The sequence below is a fragment of the Anoplophora glabripennis genome, unplaced genomic scaffold (assembly GCF_000390285.2).
Source record: "Anoplophora glabripennis isolate ALB-LARVAE unplaced genomic scaffold, Agla_2.0 scaffold410, whole genome shotgun sequence".
NCBI lineage: Eukaryota > Metazoa > Arthropoda > Insecta > Coleoptera > Cerambycidae > Anoplophora > Anoplophora glabripennis.
Window position 1 is genome coordinate 423,469 of NW_019416556.1, and position 19,199 is coordinate 442,667.

At 32.3% G+C, this 19,199-nt stretch overlaps 2 protein-coding genes and 2 non-coding genes across 4 annotated transcripts; 1 reads left to right on the forward strand and 3 right to left on the reverse strand.

Annotated features, from left to right (window-relative positions):
* The first annotated feature begins 1,138 nt into the window (after nt 1-1,138).
* On the forward strand, nt 1,139-10,252 carry LOC108909749 (coiled-coil domain-containing protein 6). The gene is made up of 6 exons (XM_018714160.1): nt 1,139-1,646; nt 5,837-6,130; nt 6,189-6,496; nt 7,610-7,803; nt 7,876-8,115; nt 10,184-10,252. The coding sequence occupies exons 1-5, from the start codon at nt 1,431-1,433 to the stop codon at nt 8,109-8,111; spliced, it is 1,248 nt and encodes a 415-aa protein (XP_018569676.1). The 5' UTR covers nt 1,139-1,430; the 3' UTR covers nt 8,112-8,115; nt 10,184-10,252.
* Nucleotides 10,253-15,351: 5,099 nt separating this feature from the next.
* On the reverse strand, nt 15,352-18,975 carry LOC108909750 (40S ribosomal protein S4). Its single transcript, XM_018714161.1, has 5 exons — nt 18,911-18,975; nt 18,307-18,565; nt 17,984-18,081; nt 17,477-17,778; nt 15,352-15,519 (listed from the first exon to the last, which is right to left on the reverse strand). Exons 1-5 carry the CDS (start codon nt 18,911-18,913, stop codon nt 15,396-15,398), a joined length of 786 nt encoding a protein of 261 aa, XP_018569677.1. The 5' UTR covers nt 18,914-18,975; the 3' UTR covers nt 15,352-15,395.
* LOC111691699 lies at nt 15,590-15,729 on the reverse strand. Its single transcript, XR_002763029.1, has one exon. It is a non-coding gene; the product is annotated as a small nucleolar RNA SNORA16B/SNORA16A family (small nucleolar RNA).
* On the reverse strand, nt 18,135-18,270 carry LOC111691700. Its single transcript, XR_002763030.1, has one exon. It is a non-coding gene; the product is annotated as a small nucleolar RNA SNORA16B/SNORA16A family (small nucleolar RNA).
* Nucleotides 18,976-19,199: the final 224 nt, after the last annotated feature.

The window sequence follows — 19,199 nt, forward strand, 5'->3', positions numbered from 1 at the left end:
GAATTATTTATTTTTCTAAATACTGAATTAGTTTTTCAAAAATACACTTCTGGTAGTTCTAATGTACCAGGAACCGACAAATTTGTCTAAATCGAAATATTTATGGTATCACTGAAACACTATAGCCAATATCAAATAAATTAATTAGGGTAATGTTCCTTTAGGACTATTCGGGATTTGTGATCGGATTAACACGATTACTACGATCAGTGATCTTGTTGTTCGGAGAACACACCCGTTAAACCTTAGAGCATATACTACAAGGAGGTACTATATAGGCTTACGGTGACAGTTTAGACGAGTGACAGAGAGAAAAAAATAGTTAAGGTATTATCGCCCTTTCTGTCTATACTCTATAGTGTCTACATGTGGTGTGCTTCCTCTATGAAGTATATGATTAAGCAACGGAGTTATAATTAAGAATTGTTCGGAAAGGGATAGAGTTGATAAGATTTTAGCCTTATGTTCTAATCCTTTTTACCCGATACAAAGTAGGATAAATCTAACCATAAAACGTAAAATTGAGATGACCCTCGAGATTGTTAAAGAAGAGTTCTCTGCGATTTTGTCCCTCCCTCTCCCACACTGAGTACTCTCAAAACAGAAACAATTTGCACTCAAAATGAAAGTTTATTATTTTAAGTTTGACAGTTATTTAATCCCGTCGGGTGTTATATGTTATATGCATCTTATTCTTCTTATCAAATGTTGTCTATTGTCTAAAGTATTAAATGCGAAATATAACAGCAAAACAATAATTTTTTCAACTTAAGCAAAAATGTTTCTGTTTTAAATGTACTGCAAGAGAGAGACAGCAGTCGGATAGATGGGTCTTTCTTTATTGGATCCCTCGGCAACCAACAATATGAATAAAAGCTAGCGTGCGCTCTAATAAATTTAAATTTCTATAATTAGAAATAAGATCAGCCAGATATGAACTGAATATTTTTAATTCAATTTTTCGGCAATAGTAAGAAAAATAAGGTAAACATTACCTTACTCACACGTTTATTTTTCTCTTATTATTTTTCAAAAGTGCGTAAAGACTTAAAGGATGATGGTGCATATAGATACAAAAAAAAAGGTTTGTCAGAAACATTTTAGTTACTTTTCTGTTATTATATTGGTAACTTCTAAATATCTGTCAAGTAACTAAACCCAAATTTTATCATCTGTCCTCATGTTTATTGCTATTTATTATAATTTACAGTTTAGTGCATCCTTAAAAGTGCCGATCTATTGATAAGTATTAAAATAACGAACTATTGACTATATCAACCACTTGGTGTTTCTTTAATAACATTTTTTCAATCGAGAAAAAAATGTTCTAAATTCCATTGTAAAAATAAATCATCCTAAAGTCTTTACTGATCTGCGTAGACAATAATTTTGTGTGTTAGTTAGTGAACATTGAGAACCTCGAGAGAATCATGGCAGATTCGGCAAGTGAATCGGATTCTAGCAGCATTGATGGAGGCCCTATAATGATGCCCCCCAGCCCTATCACAAGGGAGCAGCTCCAAAAAAGAATTGAGAGCCTCCAACAGCAAAATCGCGTTCTTAAGGTTGAATTAGAAACATACAAGCTGCGAGTAAAGGCTTTACAAGAGGAGAATAGAGATCTTCGAAAAGCATCTGTTATTATTGTAAGTGCCAGAGCAGTTTTAAAATATTAATTTATTTTTTATAGGTAACTATTTACTAGCAAAAATTATAAATTGTTCCAGTAATTTCCTGTTTACTTAATTCGAGCAATACTTTATTTTATATTTTTATTACAAAGTATCTACATAAATTCTTGACCTAAAAATACTGTTTTCCTGAATTGCAGGTGCTAAAATAAAATTTCGTAAAATTCCATGGTCTACCTATTATCAAAAATATAGGTATGAAAGAGAACTTGAATAGTATACATACTTATTTTAGGTACCTTAAAATGAACAGGAAAGCATAAAAAGGAAATATTTGTTTTGAAACTGTTATTTAGTGATATTTTGTGATTAGTCATGGTTGTTTGTAACACTAATAACTTGCCATGTTTATTGAAGCAAATTTATTTTTCACCTATAACTTTATAGAAAACATGGTGTAGGTGTTTGAAACAGTATATATGCAAAAGAGGTGTTAACTAAATTTCCACAAAAGAATTAAATTCTAGTATCCAATATTTATTAAAGGTTTTCTAGGTATACGAATTATTACAATGGCAATCATCCAGATGAATCATAGCCAGAAAATGTATTTCTTGAGTACTTTTTGTTTTAAATTAGCAGGTATTTTTTTTGATTGAATACCAGTGAAACTACTTATAATCCATGTTTGGAAGAAATTTTTAAAAATATTCTTAGCAACTTTAGTAAATGAACTTTTATCCATTAAATAGTAACAGAATTAAAAAAAGGTATCCAGAGTTTTATAATTTAATAATTTCAGATTAAGCTTATTTACTTGATTTAATTTATCTCTTTCTTGAATGATTATTAAAGTGTTTACATTCACATGTGCTATCTTTTTTGTAGTTTATTTATATTATTTGGTTGCACATAAATGCACAAGAAAAGTACTTAAATATTTTCCATAGAATCTATATATGACTGAGAAGTATTAGGACCTATGCCAAGAATTTTTAAAGAAAGGGTCATAAAATTGTTTCTTTGCCAAAATGGAATGCTTGAATTTAGCTTAGTTGAGATTTCCTAAATGATATTTCTTAGTATACATACCATACATACATTTATTTATGTTTATTACCTTTTTTTAGTTCAGCATTATCAGGGAATGCATACAAATAAAATATGTAATTGCTTGATTTGTTTTACATACCTATTGATTGATTCCTCACTATAATTATTTAATAATGTTGCATCTAATATTTTACATTAATTTAAAATTTCAAAGTAATTCATAATTCGTAGAGATCACAATTTTACAAAAAAAGATCAGTGCTACAATTTTTAAAGTGGAATTGTATTTTTATTGGAATTATAAACAGCCTTTATTGTCTGAAATTATCTATTTGACATAGTTTTAATTTTTTTTTATTCATTGGGTATTTTGCCCCTGTGAAAAAATTTATAAATTGCTGGTAAAAACCCATGCGTCCAAAGGATCATTCAAAGGTTATTTTTTATGAAAGTAGTTTCACCTAACAAAAATTTCCCATTGAAAAACGCTGATAAATAGAAAATATAATTATATATTTCAAAACAAATTGAAACATTGAAAAATAATTAAAAAAACTGATTGATGTGAGCGATATACAGGGTGTTAAATTCGCTTCTCACTACAGGGATCTCGGAAACGGTAACAGGTATGACGTAGCTTAAATGGGGGCAAAGTTGCGTAATCAGGGAACTGACATTATGCCTCTAAAAAATCAAGGCTAACTTGATTTCACAGGGTCTAACGACACTTATAGTGTGTAATGAAGCATTATTATTTTCCGATTTTTGTAAGGCCGCTGGCCATTTATTTATTTAATTAGTTTAATTGGGTGAGAGCAATTAACCGCGAGTCGAGCCGAAACCGTCCGCTGCCCCACTCTGTCGAGGGCCGCGCGCATAGTCCCACCACGACTCCTGCCTAGTCAAGGGGGGATTGGGACAATANTTGCTGGTAAAAACCCATGCGTCCAAAGGATCATTCAAAGGTTATTTTTTATGAAAGTAGTTTCACCTAACCAAAAATTTCCCATTGAAAAACGCTGATAAATAGAAAATATAATTATATATTTCAAAACACATTCAAACATTGAAAAATAATTGAAAAAACATATTGAAATGACCGATATACAGGCTGTTACAAATTCGCTTCTCACTACAGGGATCTCGGAAACGGTAAGAGGTACAAAGTAGCTTAAATGGGGGCAAAGTTGCGTAATCAGGGGACCAACATTGTGCCTCTAAAAAATCAAGGGTAACGTGATTTCACAGGGTCTAACGACACTTATAGTGTATGATAATTCAATAAACAAAGAAATCTAAATAAAAAATTAAGCTAAATTTGGAAGATGAATTTTTCAAGACAAAACATCTGAATCTACTTCGGGCTGAGGCAGTACAGTATTGGGGGTCATGAAGGCTTGCACAAAATGTGATCAAAAAATAGTTGACAAGTTGATGATGGTCCTGGAGAGACGAAACGTTACATATAAAATTTGGTTATGTCATTCAATACAGGGCAAAAAGTGGCCATGAGAAACTGTTCTTCTTTTTTCAAAATCACCTCAAACAATACTGAAATGAAACAAAAACGGATTTCCAAAATTTCGGTTTTTTTTAAATATTTCGAAAACTAATCATATTAGCCTTGATTTTTTAGAGGCATAATGTCGGTCCCCTGATTACGCAACTTTGCCCCCATTTAAGCTACTTCGTACCTCTTACCGTTTCCGAGATCTCTGTAGTGAGAAACGAATTTGTAAAAGTCTGTATAGTGACGTGTATTTTGTATTTTTGGTTATGTAAAATTATAAATATTTTCATAAGAAATAATCTGATTGATCCTTTTATTTCATTCATTTTTTAATTTATTTCACAGGTCACAAAATATCTAATAAATAAGAAAGAATATAGCTTTTCCAGAATATTGCACACCAGTTGTTTAATACAATATTGTGCTTTTATTATAGTTTTACATGTACATAATGAATTTTAATAAACGTATTAAGTAACATGTGGCAAGTGGAAATAATGAAAATACTAACTTATGTCATTCTTTGTATTTCCATATAGACAAAACCACACACCTTTTAAATATTAATATATTTGGGTTTTATTTGCATTACTGTACATTTTCATAACAATTTTAAATAATTTACTGATAGACTTGACAGTAGATTATGCCTATCTTTCTATTTATTTTTCAAGATGATTATAGCGAACATTATGAATGACATATTTTTTACAAAAGAGACATTGAAAAATAATGTCTTTAAAGAGTTCATAAATAATTTACCATAAGAGACATAGTTGTTGATTGACCATAAATTATAAGAGTTACGCAACTGACCTTCCTCATTTATTGTTTACTTATTCACCTCTAGATAATATTGTCCTAAATTTTTTGCTACAACAAATTTTGTTTTATGTATATGCCAAACATTAGCTTATAATAACAAACTTTTCAAAAACATCAAAAAATCCACTTAGAAATTTAAATTTATCTCTATCTCTCTCCTTCAATTTGTTTGGAAACTATGTCATAGCATTCTGTAGACTCTTACTCAATACACCATTTTGTTCTTATTTTTGAAGGGAGTCATTGAATTGTTACAGAAAGTTTTTGTTTTTCATATTCTGTTTGTTTTTTTTTATTTAACTGTTTTGTTTTAAATAGTAAAAACTTTTTTGCCTGATATCTGAAAGGCATGTTATTTTTTAAATTTTCTTCATTCAGTTTTGATATCAATTCTTGAAGTTAGTAAAGCAATTTATTTCAATTAAAATAAGTTAAATATTTATTAATATTTATAACGTTGTGGCTCGTCAGTAGTGATTTATGATGCTTCATAGTGCGTTACCTACTTTTATTTTGTAACATTCAACTAAAGCATGTATTAAAATTAATTTTTGCCTGTAATTATTGCAATTTGCCAGACAAAGTATTAACATACAGAATTTTTTGAGTTTTTCGCTATTTAATGTGTTTTTAAATTTTGAAGTAAAAAACAATTTTGTTGAATTTTCTTTATTAGGTTTTTCATCAATCAAGCAATAAATTGTTCTGTTGGTAATGATTTAGATATTTTGTAAATTTTTAATACATCTGCACGTCTGGTTGATTTACTTGAAAATTAGCGAAGTGGAGAGGTACTATCCCCAAGCCTTTTTTACAGCAAGCAAAGGCTGAGCAAGAGGAGGAGTACATCTCGAATACCCTCCTTAAGAAGATTCAGGCTCTCAAGAAAGAAAAGGAATCTCTCGCCCACCACTACGAGAGAGAAGAAGAATGCCTTACTAATGATCTCTCTAGAAAACTAACTCAGCTGAGGCAGGAGAAATGTCGCTTAGAGCAGACCTTGGAGCAGGAACAGGAGTGCCTTGTCAACCGTCTCATGAGGAAGATCGAGAAACTGGAAGCTGAAACTTTGGCTAAGCAGACTAATCTGGAACAACTGAGGAGGGAGAAGGTACACTCGGTTCAAGTTTTTTATTTTTAAGCTTTGGCTGTCATGTAACATTTTCAAGGTGGAACTCGAGAACACCCTGGAACAAGAACAAGAGGCCCTAGTTAACAAGCTGTGGAAACGTATGGATAAATTGGAGGCCGAGAAGCGTATGCTTCAGATCAAGCTGGACCAGCCAGTTTCTGATCCAGCCAGTCCAAGGGAAATCAGCAACGGGGACACTGCTAGCAATTTAAGCTCTCATATTCAGACTCTTCGTTCAGAGGTGGCTAGGCTACGCTCCAATCTTGCCATCAGCCAACAAGAACACACTCAGAAGATGCAACGCTACGCTCAGGAGGAGCGGAACATCAAGGAGGAAAATTTGAGGTAGACAAAATAATTACACGATTTATATTGTTTTTTCGGTTATTATACAGACTGTAAATTTCAATAAGGGTCATATTTTCAAGGAGGTTTGTTTTCTCAATTTCTTTTGTAAAAATTAAATGTTTTTTTAACCTTTCATAAGTTTCGTACCCCACTGCTGGACAAAATAGTGTAAAGCTAAACAACCCCGTGCATATTCTCAAAAGGGTCAAATTGTATCTATAACTAACTATTACATACACTTACACAAAGTTTACTATAAAATCAATGTTTTACACACACACACTCTTCTCTTAAACCGATAAACAGGAAACAAGAGCAGATGTAACAAAATGGAACGGTGACATATTTGGCCATTTTTATTTTGAAAAATGACCATTTGTTTGTTTCCTCACCTAGCGTTCGTTGTCAGATCACATCAGGTGGATTGATATTAACGATATTATATATGTAGTTCATCTAAACTAGGTTAATGTTGGAGGTCATTGATACTGAGATTCATAAACTAATCACAGTGCTTTAAAAAAATATTAAAAATTTGTTGTTTATGTTATAATGTTTATTTATTTTTTATTATACAGGCCACAAATGCTTAGTTTTCAATATACAGGATGTTAAGTTTTTTATTTTTTTCAATTTTTTATGAATAATTTCCTGATTTGAATGTTGGCATAAAACTTGAGGTACAGGAGTTTTTTAGGATGCTAAATTTAAATATGTCATTGCTAACTTATTAGCTACCTTGTACATTGACATTTCATATTAGTACGTTTGTTCCTCTATCAATTTTAAACAAAAAAGTTATACTTGGTCGAAATCTCTCAGACCAACCGTTTCCAAGATAATGGCTGATGAAGAGTTAAATACACATCATACAAGAGAAAAGAGAGTTTGGGAACTGCCCAGCGGTGGCGTAGACAAGAGGTTATGTGCGGTTGAAAAATTTATACAATTTTTTAATTTATTTGATTTAAAAAAAATCAGATTAGTGCTGTGGAGAACATTACCCAAAAAAATTGACCCTCCATTTAAAAATTATACTCTGTATAAGATATCTACAAGATCTTAAAGATGTATTGTTATAAAAAATATTGTGCCATTTTTCAATTTTAGACTACAAAGGAAGCTGCAGCTGGAAGTAGAACGGAGAGAAGCTCTCTGCAGGCATCTCTCCGAAAGTGAAAGTTCCTTAGAGATGGAGGAGGAGCGGCATTACAACGAGCAAGTACTTGGCGCAAGGCAGCACACTGTCTCGCCCATTCCGGCGTACAATCCGTCGCCCAGCCAGAGCCGGCCTCTGAGCCCAGGTTAATAAACAAAAAATATTAGACGCATCGTTTTATAACACAATTTCACAATTGCATCATTTTTTTGTTTAGGTTTGTCGTCTATGCAAGCTCCGTCGCCAAGGGACTCCCTGATCGTGGGTCCGCCGAGGTGCCACTCTTGCGGGCAGCTGGTCAATCCGGCTTGCGTCTCGGCAGCCCTGCATCCAGTGGGTTCTAGCAGCCCCCCAGCTCCACCCCATCGCCGCCCCAGTGAACGGTTCATAAAGCCAGCCATCCCGGCGCCCCAGCCAGCTAGTCCCATGGACACCTCGATGAACAAGGATTAATAAGGTACGTAGTCCTAAAATTATTCACTTTTTACTTGTGTTCAACAGGATGTATCGCTTTTAAATTGAATGTTAAATTTGAAGTTGAATATATATTTTTTTCAAAGTTTTCCCAGTATAACTACAAAACGGTTTAGTAGTTACTTTATAATTTTAGAGTAGGTCAAAAAAAATATTAAATTTTTAAAGTGGTCTTGCACGTTAGCAGTTTCAAGGGAATCGCTTCAGAGTGTTTTGTGTCAGTCGAAATGTTTACTTTTAAATGCTTTTTTTTAGAGGATCCTGGTTAGGAATTGTTGAAAAATTCATTAAAATAATACTGAAATTAATAATTATAAAATAATTCTATCAAAATTGCTAGACATTATTTTCTCAAGTTAATAAGCATGCTTCTAAATGGTGGTGAAAACTATCTCCCATTACTTCAGGCATCTGTTTATTTTAATGAGCTGCAGCAAAAATACTTCGTTGAAGGTTGGCGACATCGACAACGATACACACTCAGTTTCATACATCCCCAAACAAAAAAATATAGTGGATTCATATCAGGACTTTGCGCTGGCCAATGCACAGGTCCACATTGTGTCCTAGCTAACTGTGTGAAAAACTAGTGTGTAAAAAGTCACAAACAATTTAAGAAACATGCGCGAGGGTACTGTGGTGCATGAAAACTGTGTTTGCACATTTATGTAATAGAACGTCATCTAATAAATCAGGGTATTTGTTAAATACCCTAAATACGTGACACTATTTGAGTGTGGAGGTAACGCAGTTGATCCAAATGAATTGTCACCCAAAACTCCACGCCACATATTTACTGAAAATCGTCGCTGAAAATGTGAATTTTGTATAAAGTGAAAATTAGCATCACACCAATAGTAGACGGAGAGATTGGTGTCAAAATCCCCCGTGATCGGACTAATAGGCAATTTTGTTTTTAATGTGTTGGTCTATGTTGATTAACAGGGTTTCAGAGTTTGCTGACACTCCTTGTGGGGCAGGGGTTGGGGGTGTGGGGGTATATACGAAAATCGCCCCATGATCAGATTAATGTCAGCAACTCATAAAATATATTCTAGACCTCCGGGGGAGTACGAAAATGAAAGTTAAAACGGGGTAAAATGTACCATTTACCGAGCGTGCAAGCTGCATGCGGGAAATGCATATATCTTGATGGCTCCTTCCTTATTGTTGTTGTTGTTGTTATTATTATTATTATTTAAAATTCAATTTTTTATTTTTTTATTTTCCATGATTTTTTAATATTTTAATATTTTGCAAAATAATTGAGTAAGATAAATATAAAGTGAACCTCGTAAATAAAAAAAATATATATTTCAAGTAAAGGTAATGCTGAGAAAAATTTATATATTTACAAAAAAATTACAGAGATAGTACGAAGTTTTAAAAAGCGCTGTCACTTATTTTCATCAATATCGCTATCATTATCTTTACATTCATCGCCAGTATCACACTCATTACTCTCTTCGTTCTCACTCAACAATTACATCCATCTCATCGTCAGAATAATTGCCTACTATAATATCTTCAACTGTACATGGCATTTGAAGACCATCAAACATCAAACCATTTGAATTTATACATATTGTCTTCAGTGAGCTCCCAACCATGTTCAATGACATTCGGTTGGTATTTTCTTATGAACATTCAACCATATTTGAGTAATGTACCGCGCACTTAAAAGTTGTTAATACAATTCTGGCTGAGAAGGCGGTAAATTTGATGCATTGAAATTTAGTTTATTTAATCACCATTACAAAAAAAAAATTAATTGATAGAAATTGATATTGATGAAAATTAGAATGACAGCGTTTTTTAAAACTTTATACTATCTCTGTAACTTTTTGTAAACATAAATTTTTCTCAACATTACCTTTATTTGAAATATTTTATTTTTTTACTTACAGGTTGCCTTTTTATTTACCTTCCTCAATTATTTTGCAAAATATTAAAATATTAAAAATTATTAAAAAATCACAGAAATTTTCTAAATTTAAAAGTGATACACCCTGTATATCGCACCTAATTTTAATTTTTTGTTTTATTTTCAGATGCCGAAAAGAGCAATCTTTCAAACTGCAGAATTTCTATTTTGATGGTCGCAATGCTATTTTGAAAAAAAAAAAAAATGTGTAACTCTTTTGTAATGTTTACTCAATTACCCGAATGGGCAGCTGAAAACTGAACATTTTTAGTTGCACTGCTCTTTGCTTTGCCTCAATTTTTATATATATAAATATATATGTGTACTTATATGAAAATATGCCATTTACGTAATTAAAGGGCTCGTTTATTGTGAGCCCTCTAGGTAACCCATTTTTAATTAAATGTTTATCAGTATGTGATGTAATAGAGTAAATATTTTTTTGGTAAACTCTGCATCGTTACTAAAATTCAACATTGCCAATTTCACGGTCCGTGTGATATTTAATGAAATTTCGTGTAGTCACTCTTAGTTTTTCTATATTTTAAAACGATTTAAGTGTCATGTTTAATCAATTAGGAGATATCGTTTCCGCGCGAGACTATTATCGGTTTTACTTTTGATTTTAGACACGTGCAAGTTTTAATACAGCTATTTACTTATATATTAAATAAAAAATTCGTAGGAACCTAACTATGGTGTTATTTGTATTTTCATGGGAAAATTTTGTTTTTGAGTATTGTGCGCAAGAGTATCAAGAAATGTGATATTTCGAAACTCGTATATTAAAAAATATTTTTTATATTTACAGTGTGGTTTCTGTATAATTTTTTTTCAGCACTTTTTGTATCGCTTACCTAGGTTTTACGATATTTACGAAACAAGTCTATTTACACAGGGTAGCCAAGAAAATAGTGATCATCAGATTTAAAATGTGTTAAATAAAAAACGTTTAAATGGCATGTGCGAGCATATCCACAAAATAAGAGTACTCAATTTTCTAAAATTCAAAATGGCAATATATGAAAAATTTTTCACTACTTTTCGGCATAGTCGCCTTTAACCTCAAAGCACTTTGTGAGTCGAGGGCTGAGCCGTTTCCGGCCGCGTTTCAAGCCGATTGTTTCATGACACTGTGGATCTCTTCATCAGAAGGAAACCTTTTTCCACCCATAAACACCTTGAGAGAAGAGAAAAGATGAATATCAGAAGGTGCTAGGTCAGGGCTTTGAGCGGGGTAGTTGATGATGTTCCAATTGAATTAATCTAAGAGTTGCTTTGTGGCATTGGTTGTGTGCGGACGTGCATTCCCCTACTTTTGTTTTGTATCGCCCTCCATACTGTTTTCAAGGTTTCACAGTACCGCCCATTAATTGTTTCCTCTGGGGCAAAAAGTCAATGAGGAGAATCCTTTTACATTCCCAAAACACAGTTGCCATGATTTTTCGGGCCGAAACAACTGCGTTCATCTTGTCCAAAGTCAATCGACGGTCACTACCAAGTTTTCTTCAATCTTGTTTACCATTTCATCAGTCACAACTGAGGGGCGCACACTTCTTTGTTCATTATGAACATTCGTTCTGCCAGCTCTATACTCATGACGCACTTATACGTATTAGTTCGATTCATCATACCACCCCCACAGTTTTGATTTCATTAAAAATCTGGATCGGCGCCATTCCCTTTGAAAGAAGAAACCAGATTACGCCCCTCACCTCTCAGCTGACGGGATTCTGAATAGTGGCACTCATTTCAACGCTCCACTACAACAACGGTTCTCAACCGACTGAGACAAATGAGCGCGCGTTTGACCTTGGCATTGAATGCAGTGTTGCCAATTTTGTCAAAAACAAAAAGCACAGCATTAGAGTCTCGGTACTCTTACTTTGTGGATATGCCTTGTATCCTAATCTGTTTTTTGAATGGATTTACTGTATTGCTCTATTGTTTTGAATATACAGAGAGTTCTATGTCGTCTGCCCATCGTAAAATTCTTATTAAATATATTTTTGGCTCGCTAACAGACATATACCAGGCTGTTGCTTCTGATAAAGTGATGGTGATATCAAATGTTCTAGATGTGTAACATAATTTAAGACTTTCCACTTAATACATTTAGCAGTTTTCTTCTAAAGTTATTAACAATGTAGATGTGTAAAAAAATCCAGCCAAAGCAATCATGTTTTTGATAATAACGATAAAATAAAGGAGTGATACGAAACGGAAAGAAATTGGGGAAAGATCGCGGATCTTTAAAAGATAGACAGAGCTCTGGCAGATAGCATGCATTACTTTTTTTTTAATAGGAATTCTGCTCTGCTAAAAATGTAACACCATAATTTTTAAAAATAAAATATTTTGTTTTTGTATAAACCAAAAAAATGCATTAAGAGAAAACCAATAATGAAAAAAGAAAATTATATTATTTCCAGTTTACATCTTAAAATCAGAAGTAAAACCACATTTTAATTTTCATGTCACTATTTTAGCCGCTGGTGTAGTTGTTAAGTTAATAAAACTACTAATATTAAACTAGAAGGCGCTGTGGCCCCCATTCTAGCACATGATCAGAAGCGGAGCATTTCAATCCATACGATTTTGTGCTATGGTAATTTTAAGTTTATTCGTGCACTCAAAATATTTTTCAATAGGTTTTTTTTTCAATAGCTTGCTGCTTCTGGATGGACGGTTATAGCACTGATATAATTTAAGGGTAAGAGAAGTGTTGGGCATCGAACCGTTTGTTGTTTCAGGGAACGTGTTGCTTATGTAATTAAAAAGAAGACTATTTAGGTTAGACTTAGGTGTTGTTCTATAGGTATTTTCAAATTCTCGAAGCTGATCTCGGTCAGTCAAAAATTGTGAAAAGTGATATTAGGAGTATAAAATTTCGTTTTTCATTGGTGAATGGTTATTCGAAGTGAGATTATACAGTGTGACATAATTCGGCAGGGAAAGATTTCCGCTATGAAAGTGAAGAGCACCATAATTGCTGCTGAGTAAATTTACACGTCGATTCAATTAGTTTGCATTAAGTGGAGATATAGGATGTCTCTAATTGGATAAACTGAACTTTACATGAACGTCGAACTGTTCAAAATAAAAAAAAGTCATAAATATGGGTGAGAAAATGCATAGTTCATGAAATACAGGGTGTTCAAGTTGAATTTCCTAAAAGTGGTTTTTCAAATATATTCAAAACATTTAAATACAATGTGTTTCAAAATTGACGCTTGTGGTGTTGGGTTTGATTTGGGGGATTACAATGAATCGAAAATGAAGTATGAAAAATTTACCAATTGACTCTTCGATTGTTAAAAAAAGTGCATCATTTTACACTTAAAAGCGAATAATATTAGAAAGCGAGTTATTGTCCACGTCATAAAATGCTATAATTAGTACCTTCTACATCAAGGCAAATATTCTTACGATAACACAGACTGACAAAATTTTACGAAGGATTTTGGTGCGCTGATTATGAATCCAAGCTCAGAATTGGCCCATCACCCTAGGTTCTCGCGATATTCTAACCTCAAAGTGGAAAAATCGCGGTTTTTTGCTATATTCGGAGTCAGATTATTTGTTACAAACACGCATTACTTTGAGATAGTTTAACGCGATTTTAGAAAAAAAAGTAATTCACGTTATAATCTGACCCAGAATATAACGAATCGCGATTTTTGCACGTTTAGGTTAGAATAACTCGAGAACCTAGGGTGATGGGCCAATTCTGTGCTCGGATTCATAATCAGGGCACCAAAATCCTTCGGGTACACTAGGTCCGGTTTCTGATTCTGAAAATTGTCGGCTTGTGTAATTATGGCACTACCAACTCTCATTAGCATACTTTTCTCTATTAATGCTGTAACAGCGTGAATATGAACTGTAATATATTTTTAATTCACGTCGGCAGGTACATGACTTGTTTTTTTTTTTTAATTGCCTCAAATAGAAGTCATTTGGAATCAGATCTAGCAATCTAGAAGGCCATGGTATGGATCCACCTCTTCCAATTCATTTTTGAAAAAAGTGTACTCATATCACGGTTCCCTAGATCACCAGATCTGAATCTCGTGGATTTTTTTCTGCTACAACTTTAAAGAATAAGTTTATCACAAATCTGTGCTATTTGAACATATTTTGTGACGTGGAGAATAATCTTGTTTATTTGTTTTTAATAAAATTGAATTAATTATAATTTTTTTTTAAATTCGATACCAAAAAATTCCCGTTCATGTTTGATTTGTTTTAACCCATTGCATCAAATTCTAAAAACACAAACATCAATTTTGGGACACCCTGTATACACAAGTAAAAATCTATGCTTCATTTTTTACCATTTATAGGACAAAATGGTAATTATAAACTAGAATAATTCAATAGCAGATAAAAAAGTCTAAGTAAAATTTTGCATTCACCTTTTTATCATGAGAATTTTGAAGTTTGAAATCTTTTTACCCAAAAAATAAAAAAATTAAATGAATAACAAAGCTTAAATCACATAATAAAAAATTTTCAATTCTAAAAAAAGAATATTTGAATAACTAATCTATACATATTTGATTTTTTTTTGACGCTCTAAATAACAAGCGAATTACTTGTGTAAATTTTGTTTTTTGAATGTGTATATTCAAAAAACATTTTCTGGAATTAAGTTTGCAACATCCTGTACCTCGAAAACTAAGCGTTCCATACTAATGTTTATGAAAACTTCTTTTTTTATTGACTTCTATCAAGCAAGCTTTTGTCCTATGCCGTTTGGAGCACCCTGTATATAATTTACAGACGATATTCTAAATTTACGTTTGTTAGTTACGTGGTGCTCTTCGCATTTGTAATTTGTGAATAATTTTGAAGTTGGGCATATTCATGTAAATCGGATTTTTGACTCTTTCGGTGGTTTATGTGTACGTACGGCAAAATTATTGAGAAACCGTTAACTTTAAGGTACCGATGAAATATAAATTTTCCCAGGGTCATACTGTAGTTATAGAATGTATTTTTCGTTATGGTTATGTAATTGTTATTTGTATTTGTTAAAATAAACTCTACATTTTTTTATACCTAAGTTTTAAACGTCATAAGTCTTTTCGGATGATTTTGTATGTACGCAACATTATTTTGCTCACCTATTCTCGTTTCTGCTGAGAAATTATTTTGTATTTCGATCATTTGTAATAAGGTTGAGTGATTATGTATTGGTTTCTAAATAAAAATGTACGAAAGACTAAATTCGTTTTCTTCCTCCAATTTTCAAAAAATAAGGAAAGGAAAACTAGAAATGAAACCATATGGCTCTTTTACACTTTTTTTAATATAAATGATGTAATATTACAACATTAGTGGGTCTTTGCCGCCAATCTCTTGTCCCTCTCTTCAGCGATGGACAATTTAACACCTTTACCTCTTGGCAAGGACACAAAGGCCTTAGCACCTTTGCCGATTATAAATACATTGTTTAACCTGAAAAAAAGTACATGTTAGATAAAAATATGCATGTTTATTTCTCTAAAATGAGAAATATCGATTTAAATATTGTTTTCTACCTGGGTAATACTGTTTCAGTTATGGCAGAGAACTATACAGTGACCTAAGGTAGAACATTTATTTAGGCCTCATTTTGACTATCGCATGCCTTGCAATAAACATATGACAGCTTCGATAGGGCCAGAGAAATTTTAAGATTATATTAAAAAATTCACCCACAAATTTTTCTTTACTACCTAGGTTACAGATATCCCGAAAAAATTTGGACTTTTTTTTAAACGTTGATTGATTTTTTCACATTTTTTAATAATGGTTTTGAACTTTTAGATTAAACATTTTATTTTTTAAACAAAAATCATAGTTGGCCATATACTTGTCTTAGAAAGAAAAAGTTATTATACAGAGTGATTCATAACTTATCCAAAATTTTTTTTTGTAAAAGCCGTATAGTTTCCGAGAAAAAAATTAATGAAGTTGTAGTACTTTCAATCATTACATAGCTGTAGTCTCTAGTGTTATTCGTAATACGCGTGGAGAGATGTGACTCCGAATACTGAAATCCGATTTTACAATCATCGTTTCGATAGTGTTTACCATGGTTGTTTAGTAGTTAGTGTCAAAAATGGCTTGCGTGTATACCAACTCAGAGTTGATGGATATCGTTTTAATTTATGGTGAAGCAAGACACCATTTATGTTAATTCATAGAAACTGAGTAAGGTAGACCCAAATGTGTTTACACGTTGGTGGACAAAACTTGTAACATCAGGTATGTCAAATTATTTTATTATTTAAAACCATAAATTCGATAGGGCCAAAGAAATTTTATTACGAATGTATTAAAAAATTCTCCCACAAATTTTTCTTTACTACTTAAGTCACAGATACCCTGAAAAAAAAATTGGTGCTGTAGTTAGACTTTTTTTAAAACGTTGACTATTGATTTTTTTAATAACTAAGTAGTTTTTAAACATTTTATTTTTTAAACACTTATCCAAAAAAATTTTTTGTAAAATCCTTAATTTCCGAAAAAAAAATTATTGAAGTACTACTTTCAACCATTACATAGTTGGACAACTGTAGTCTCTAGCATCATTCCTAATACACGTGGAGAGCCGCGTGGTCTCAGCGACTGAATACTGAAATCCAATTTTTCAATTGTCATTGCGATAGTGTTTACAATAGGTTTTTTACTAGTTAGTGTCAAAAATGGCTTGCGTGTATAGCAACTCAAGAGTTGAATTGATGAATAATGTTTTAATTTATGGTTTGTGTTAGTTCGTAGAAACTGAGTAAGGGGACCCAAATGTGTTTACACGTTAGTGAACAAAATTTTGATCAGTTGTAACATCAAATTATTTCATTATTCAAAACCACAAATTAATTTTATTAATTAATAATAACAATAGCAGCAAAATCAGTTGAATTTGTTGATATAAAATACGTGCTATAAAATTCTATTTATTTCTTTCCTTGTGAAATTTTGTCAAGTTTTTGTCCGCTTTTATCACATTTTGCCGGCACGCCGGTCGCATTGTGCGAGGTCAAGTTTTACAATGCTGTGCAGAACTGTATTTTTAAATCATTTTCGAACTGCCCTTTTTGATTTTACTTTACAGAATTGTATTTGTAAGAGTCTCCTGCACATCCAAATTATTTTTTTTTGGATGTTTTAATTTATTTTAATGATCTCCAAATTGGCAGTGTTATCAAATTTTTACATACAGGGTTTTTAAAAACTAAAGTACTGGGTTTTCAGAAAATGTTATGTTTACCAATCAGTATGCAGAAAAAAAGGGATATTTTCAGTTATTAGGATTCAGACAAAAAATCATTGGGAACCTATAAAATTGACATCCTGTACGTGTTCATTAATACATAAATCTAAAAATGTTAAATACTGAAAAAAAAATTAAAAACTTTCTTAGACATACCTAGTAGCAAACACATGACCATTAGCATCCTTAATATGCACAATGTCGAAAGATCCAGGATGACGTTCTCTGTTAATTACGGTACCAACACGACCCAAATTTCTACCTCCGGTAATCATGCACAAGTTACTGGATTCGAATTTGATGTAATCCAAAATTTTGGCTGTGGAAATCTCCAACTGGATTGTGTCGTTAACTTTTATGTTGGGGTCGGGGTAACGAATGGTACGTCCGTCGTGTGTAACCAAGAATGGAATATTTTTTGGGCCAGTTTGGACCCTCTTGACTTTACAGAGTTTGTACTGAAAAATTAGACATTTAATTTTAACTTGTCAAGAAATGTTTAAATAACGTTATTGAAAGTCAGATGAGTAAGTCTAAAATCACAGAAGTATCATTCTATAATTTGGAGAGGATAGATGCCACCCTCAATCCAAATAAGTGCCTTGAATCGATCATCATAAAATAAAAGATATTCGAGATCATTTTATGTATAATAAAACTAACCTTGGCTTCCTCAGCTGTAATACGATGAATTGCAAACCTTCCTTTTACATCATAAATAAGACGGAAGAATTCACCAGTTTTTTCAATGGTGATAACATCTAAAATGAAACACTTTCCATCAATGAACAATGTCAAAATAAAACTGTATTGAGATTGTTCTCTGCTTGGGTAATACTATGAAAATTATTAAATAACTAACTAGTGACCAATACAGAGACTTTATATTGGCCTCACATTGACCATCGCATGCCCAAGTAAAGGCAAAGACAGCTTCGATAGGGCCCAGAATATTTTCACTTAATTGAAGAACACAATGAACTTACCCATAAAACCAGCCGGGTAATTTGGATCAGTCCTCACTTTTCCGTCAACTTTGATTAATCTTTGCATAACAATCTTAGTAACTTCACTATTCGTAAGAGCATACTTCAACCTGTTACGGAGAAAAATAACTAATGGTAGGGATTCTCTAAGTTTATGGGGCCCAGTGGATGGACGAGGGGCAAACACACCCCCCAATTTGTCCAACATCCATGCTTTGGGCGCGTTTAAACGTTTCAAATGCTTTTTTGGACCTCGGGCCTACAACAAACAAATTTTTAGGTTAAGTCAAGAAATTTGTTTTTTATAAGGTAAATATTGTACTGTATGGTATAAAACATTAATAATCACCATATTAACACTTTAAGCTTTTTCTTCAACAGTTAAAACACTTAATGTAATGGAAATTCACTAAACTATTGCAAATACAATATTATTCTGAAAGCAACATTTTTTGCAACACAATGTTTGTAAATGTGGGAAAAATATTGGAGTAATAAATTATAATAGTACTTGATCTTCCATAATTTTTACCAAAATAATTATTTCAGTATTTTGTTAATACGATGAATGTGGAAAATAAAAATATTCAAATAACTAACTTACCATCTTGGCTTTTTAACCGGAAGAGAAGGGGAAGATTTTGATTCGTGTTGTACTTTTAATTGCAGCGCCATCTATAACCAGAAATCCCGCTAGATTCAAAACTTGAAGGGCATTAAATTTAAAAAAATTGCCTTCTCAAAAAAGGGTGAGTAAATAATAAATTGCGACATTATTACATTATTTAAATAAAGATTTATTTTATCTATAAGTAACTAAATAACCTATATATACATTAAAATAACTTGTGAAAAATGTTTCCACTTTGACAGGTGTTTGTTGTGTTTGAAAT

What these genes read in the sequence shown, in the direction of transcription:
- LOC108909749 (XM_018714160.1), top strand. Translation starts at nt 1,431, where the DNA reads ATGGCAGATTCGGCAAGTGAATCGGATTCTAGCAGCATTGATGGAGGC. An exon ending in AACAACTGAGGAGGGAGAAG is followed by an intron (nt 6,131 to 6,188) that starts GTACACTCGGTT and finishes AACATTTTCAAG; the next exon opens with GTGGAACTCGAGAACACCCT. An exon ending in ATCAAGGAGGAAAATTTGAG is followed by an intron (nt 6,497 to 7,609) that starts GTAGACAAAATA and finishes TTTCAATTTTAG; the next exon opens with ACTACAAAGGAAGCTGCAGC.
- LOC108909750 (XM_018714161.1), bottom strand. An exon ending in TTACAGCTGAGGAAGCCAAG is followed by an intron (nt 17,779 to 17,983) that starts GTTAGTTTTATT and finishes CTAATTTTTCAG; the next exon opens with TACAAACTCTGTAAAGTCAA. An exon ending in GGTCATGTGTTTGCTACTAG is followed by an intron (nt 15,520 to 17,476) that starts GTATGTCTAAGA and finishes ACTTTTTTTCAG; the next exon opens with GTTAAACAATGTATTTATAA.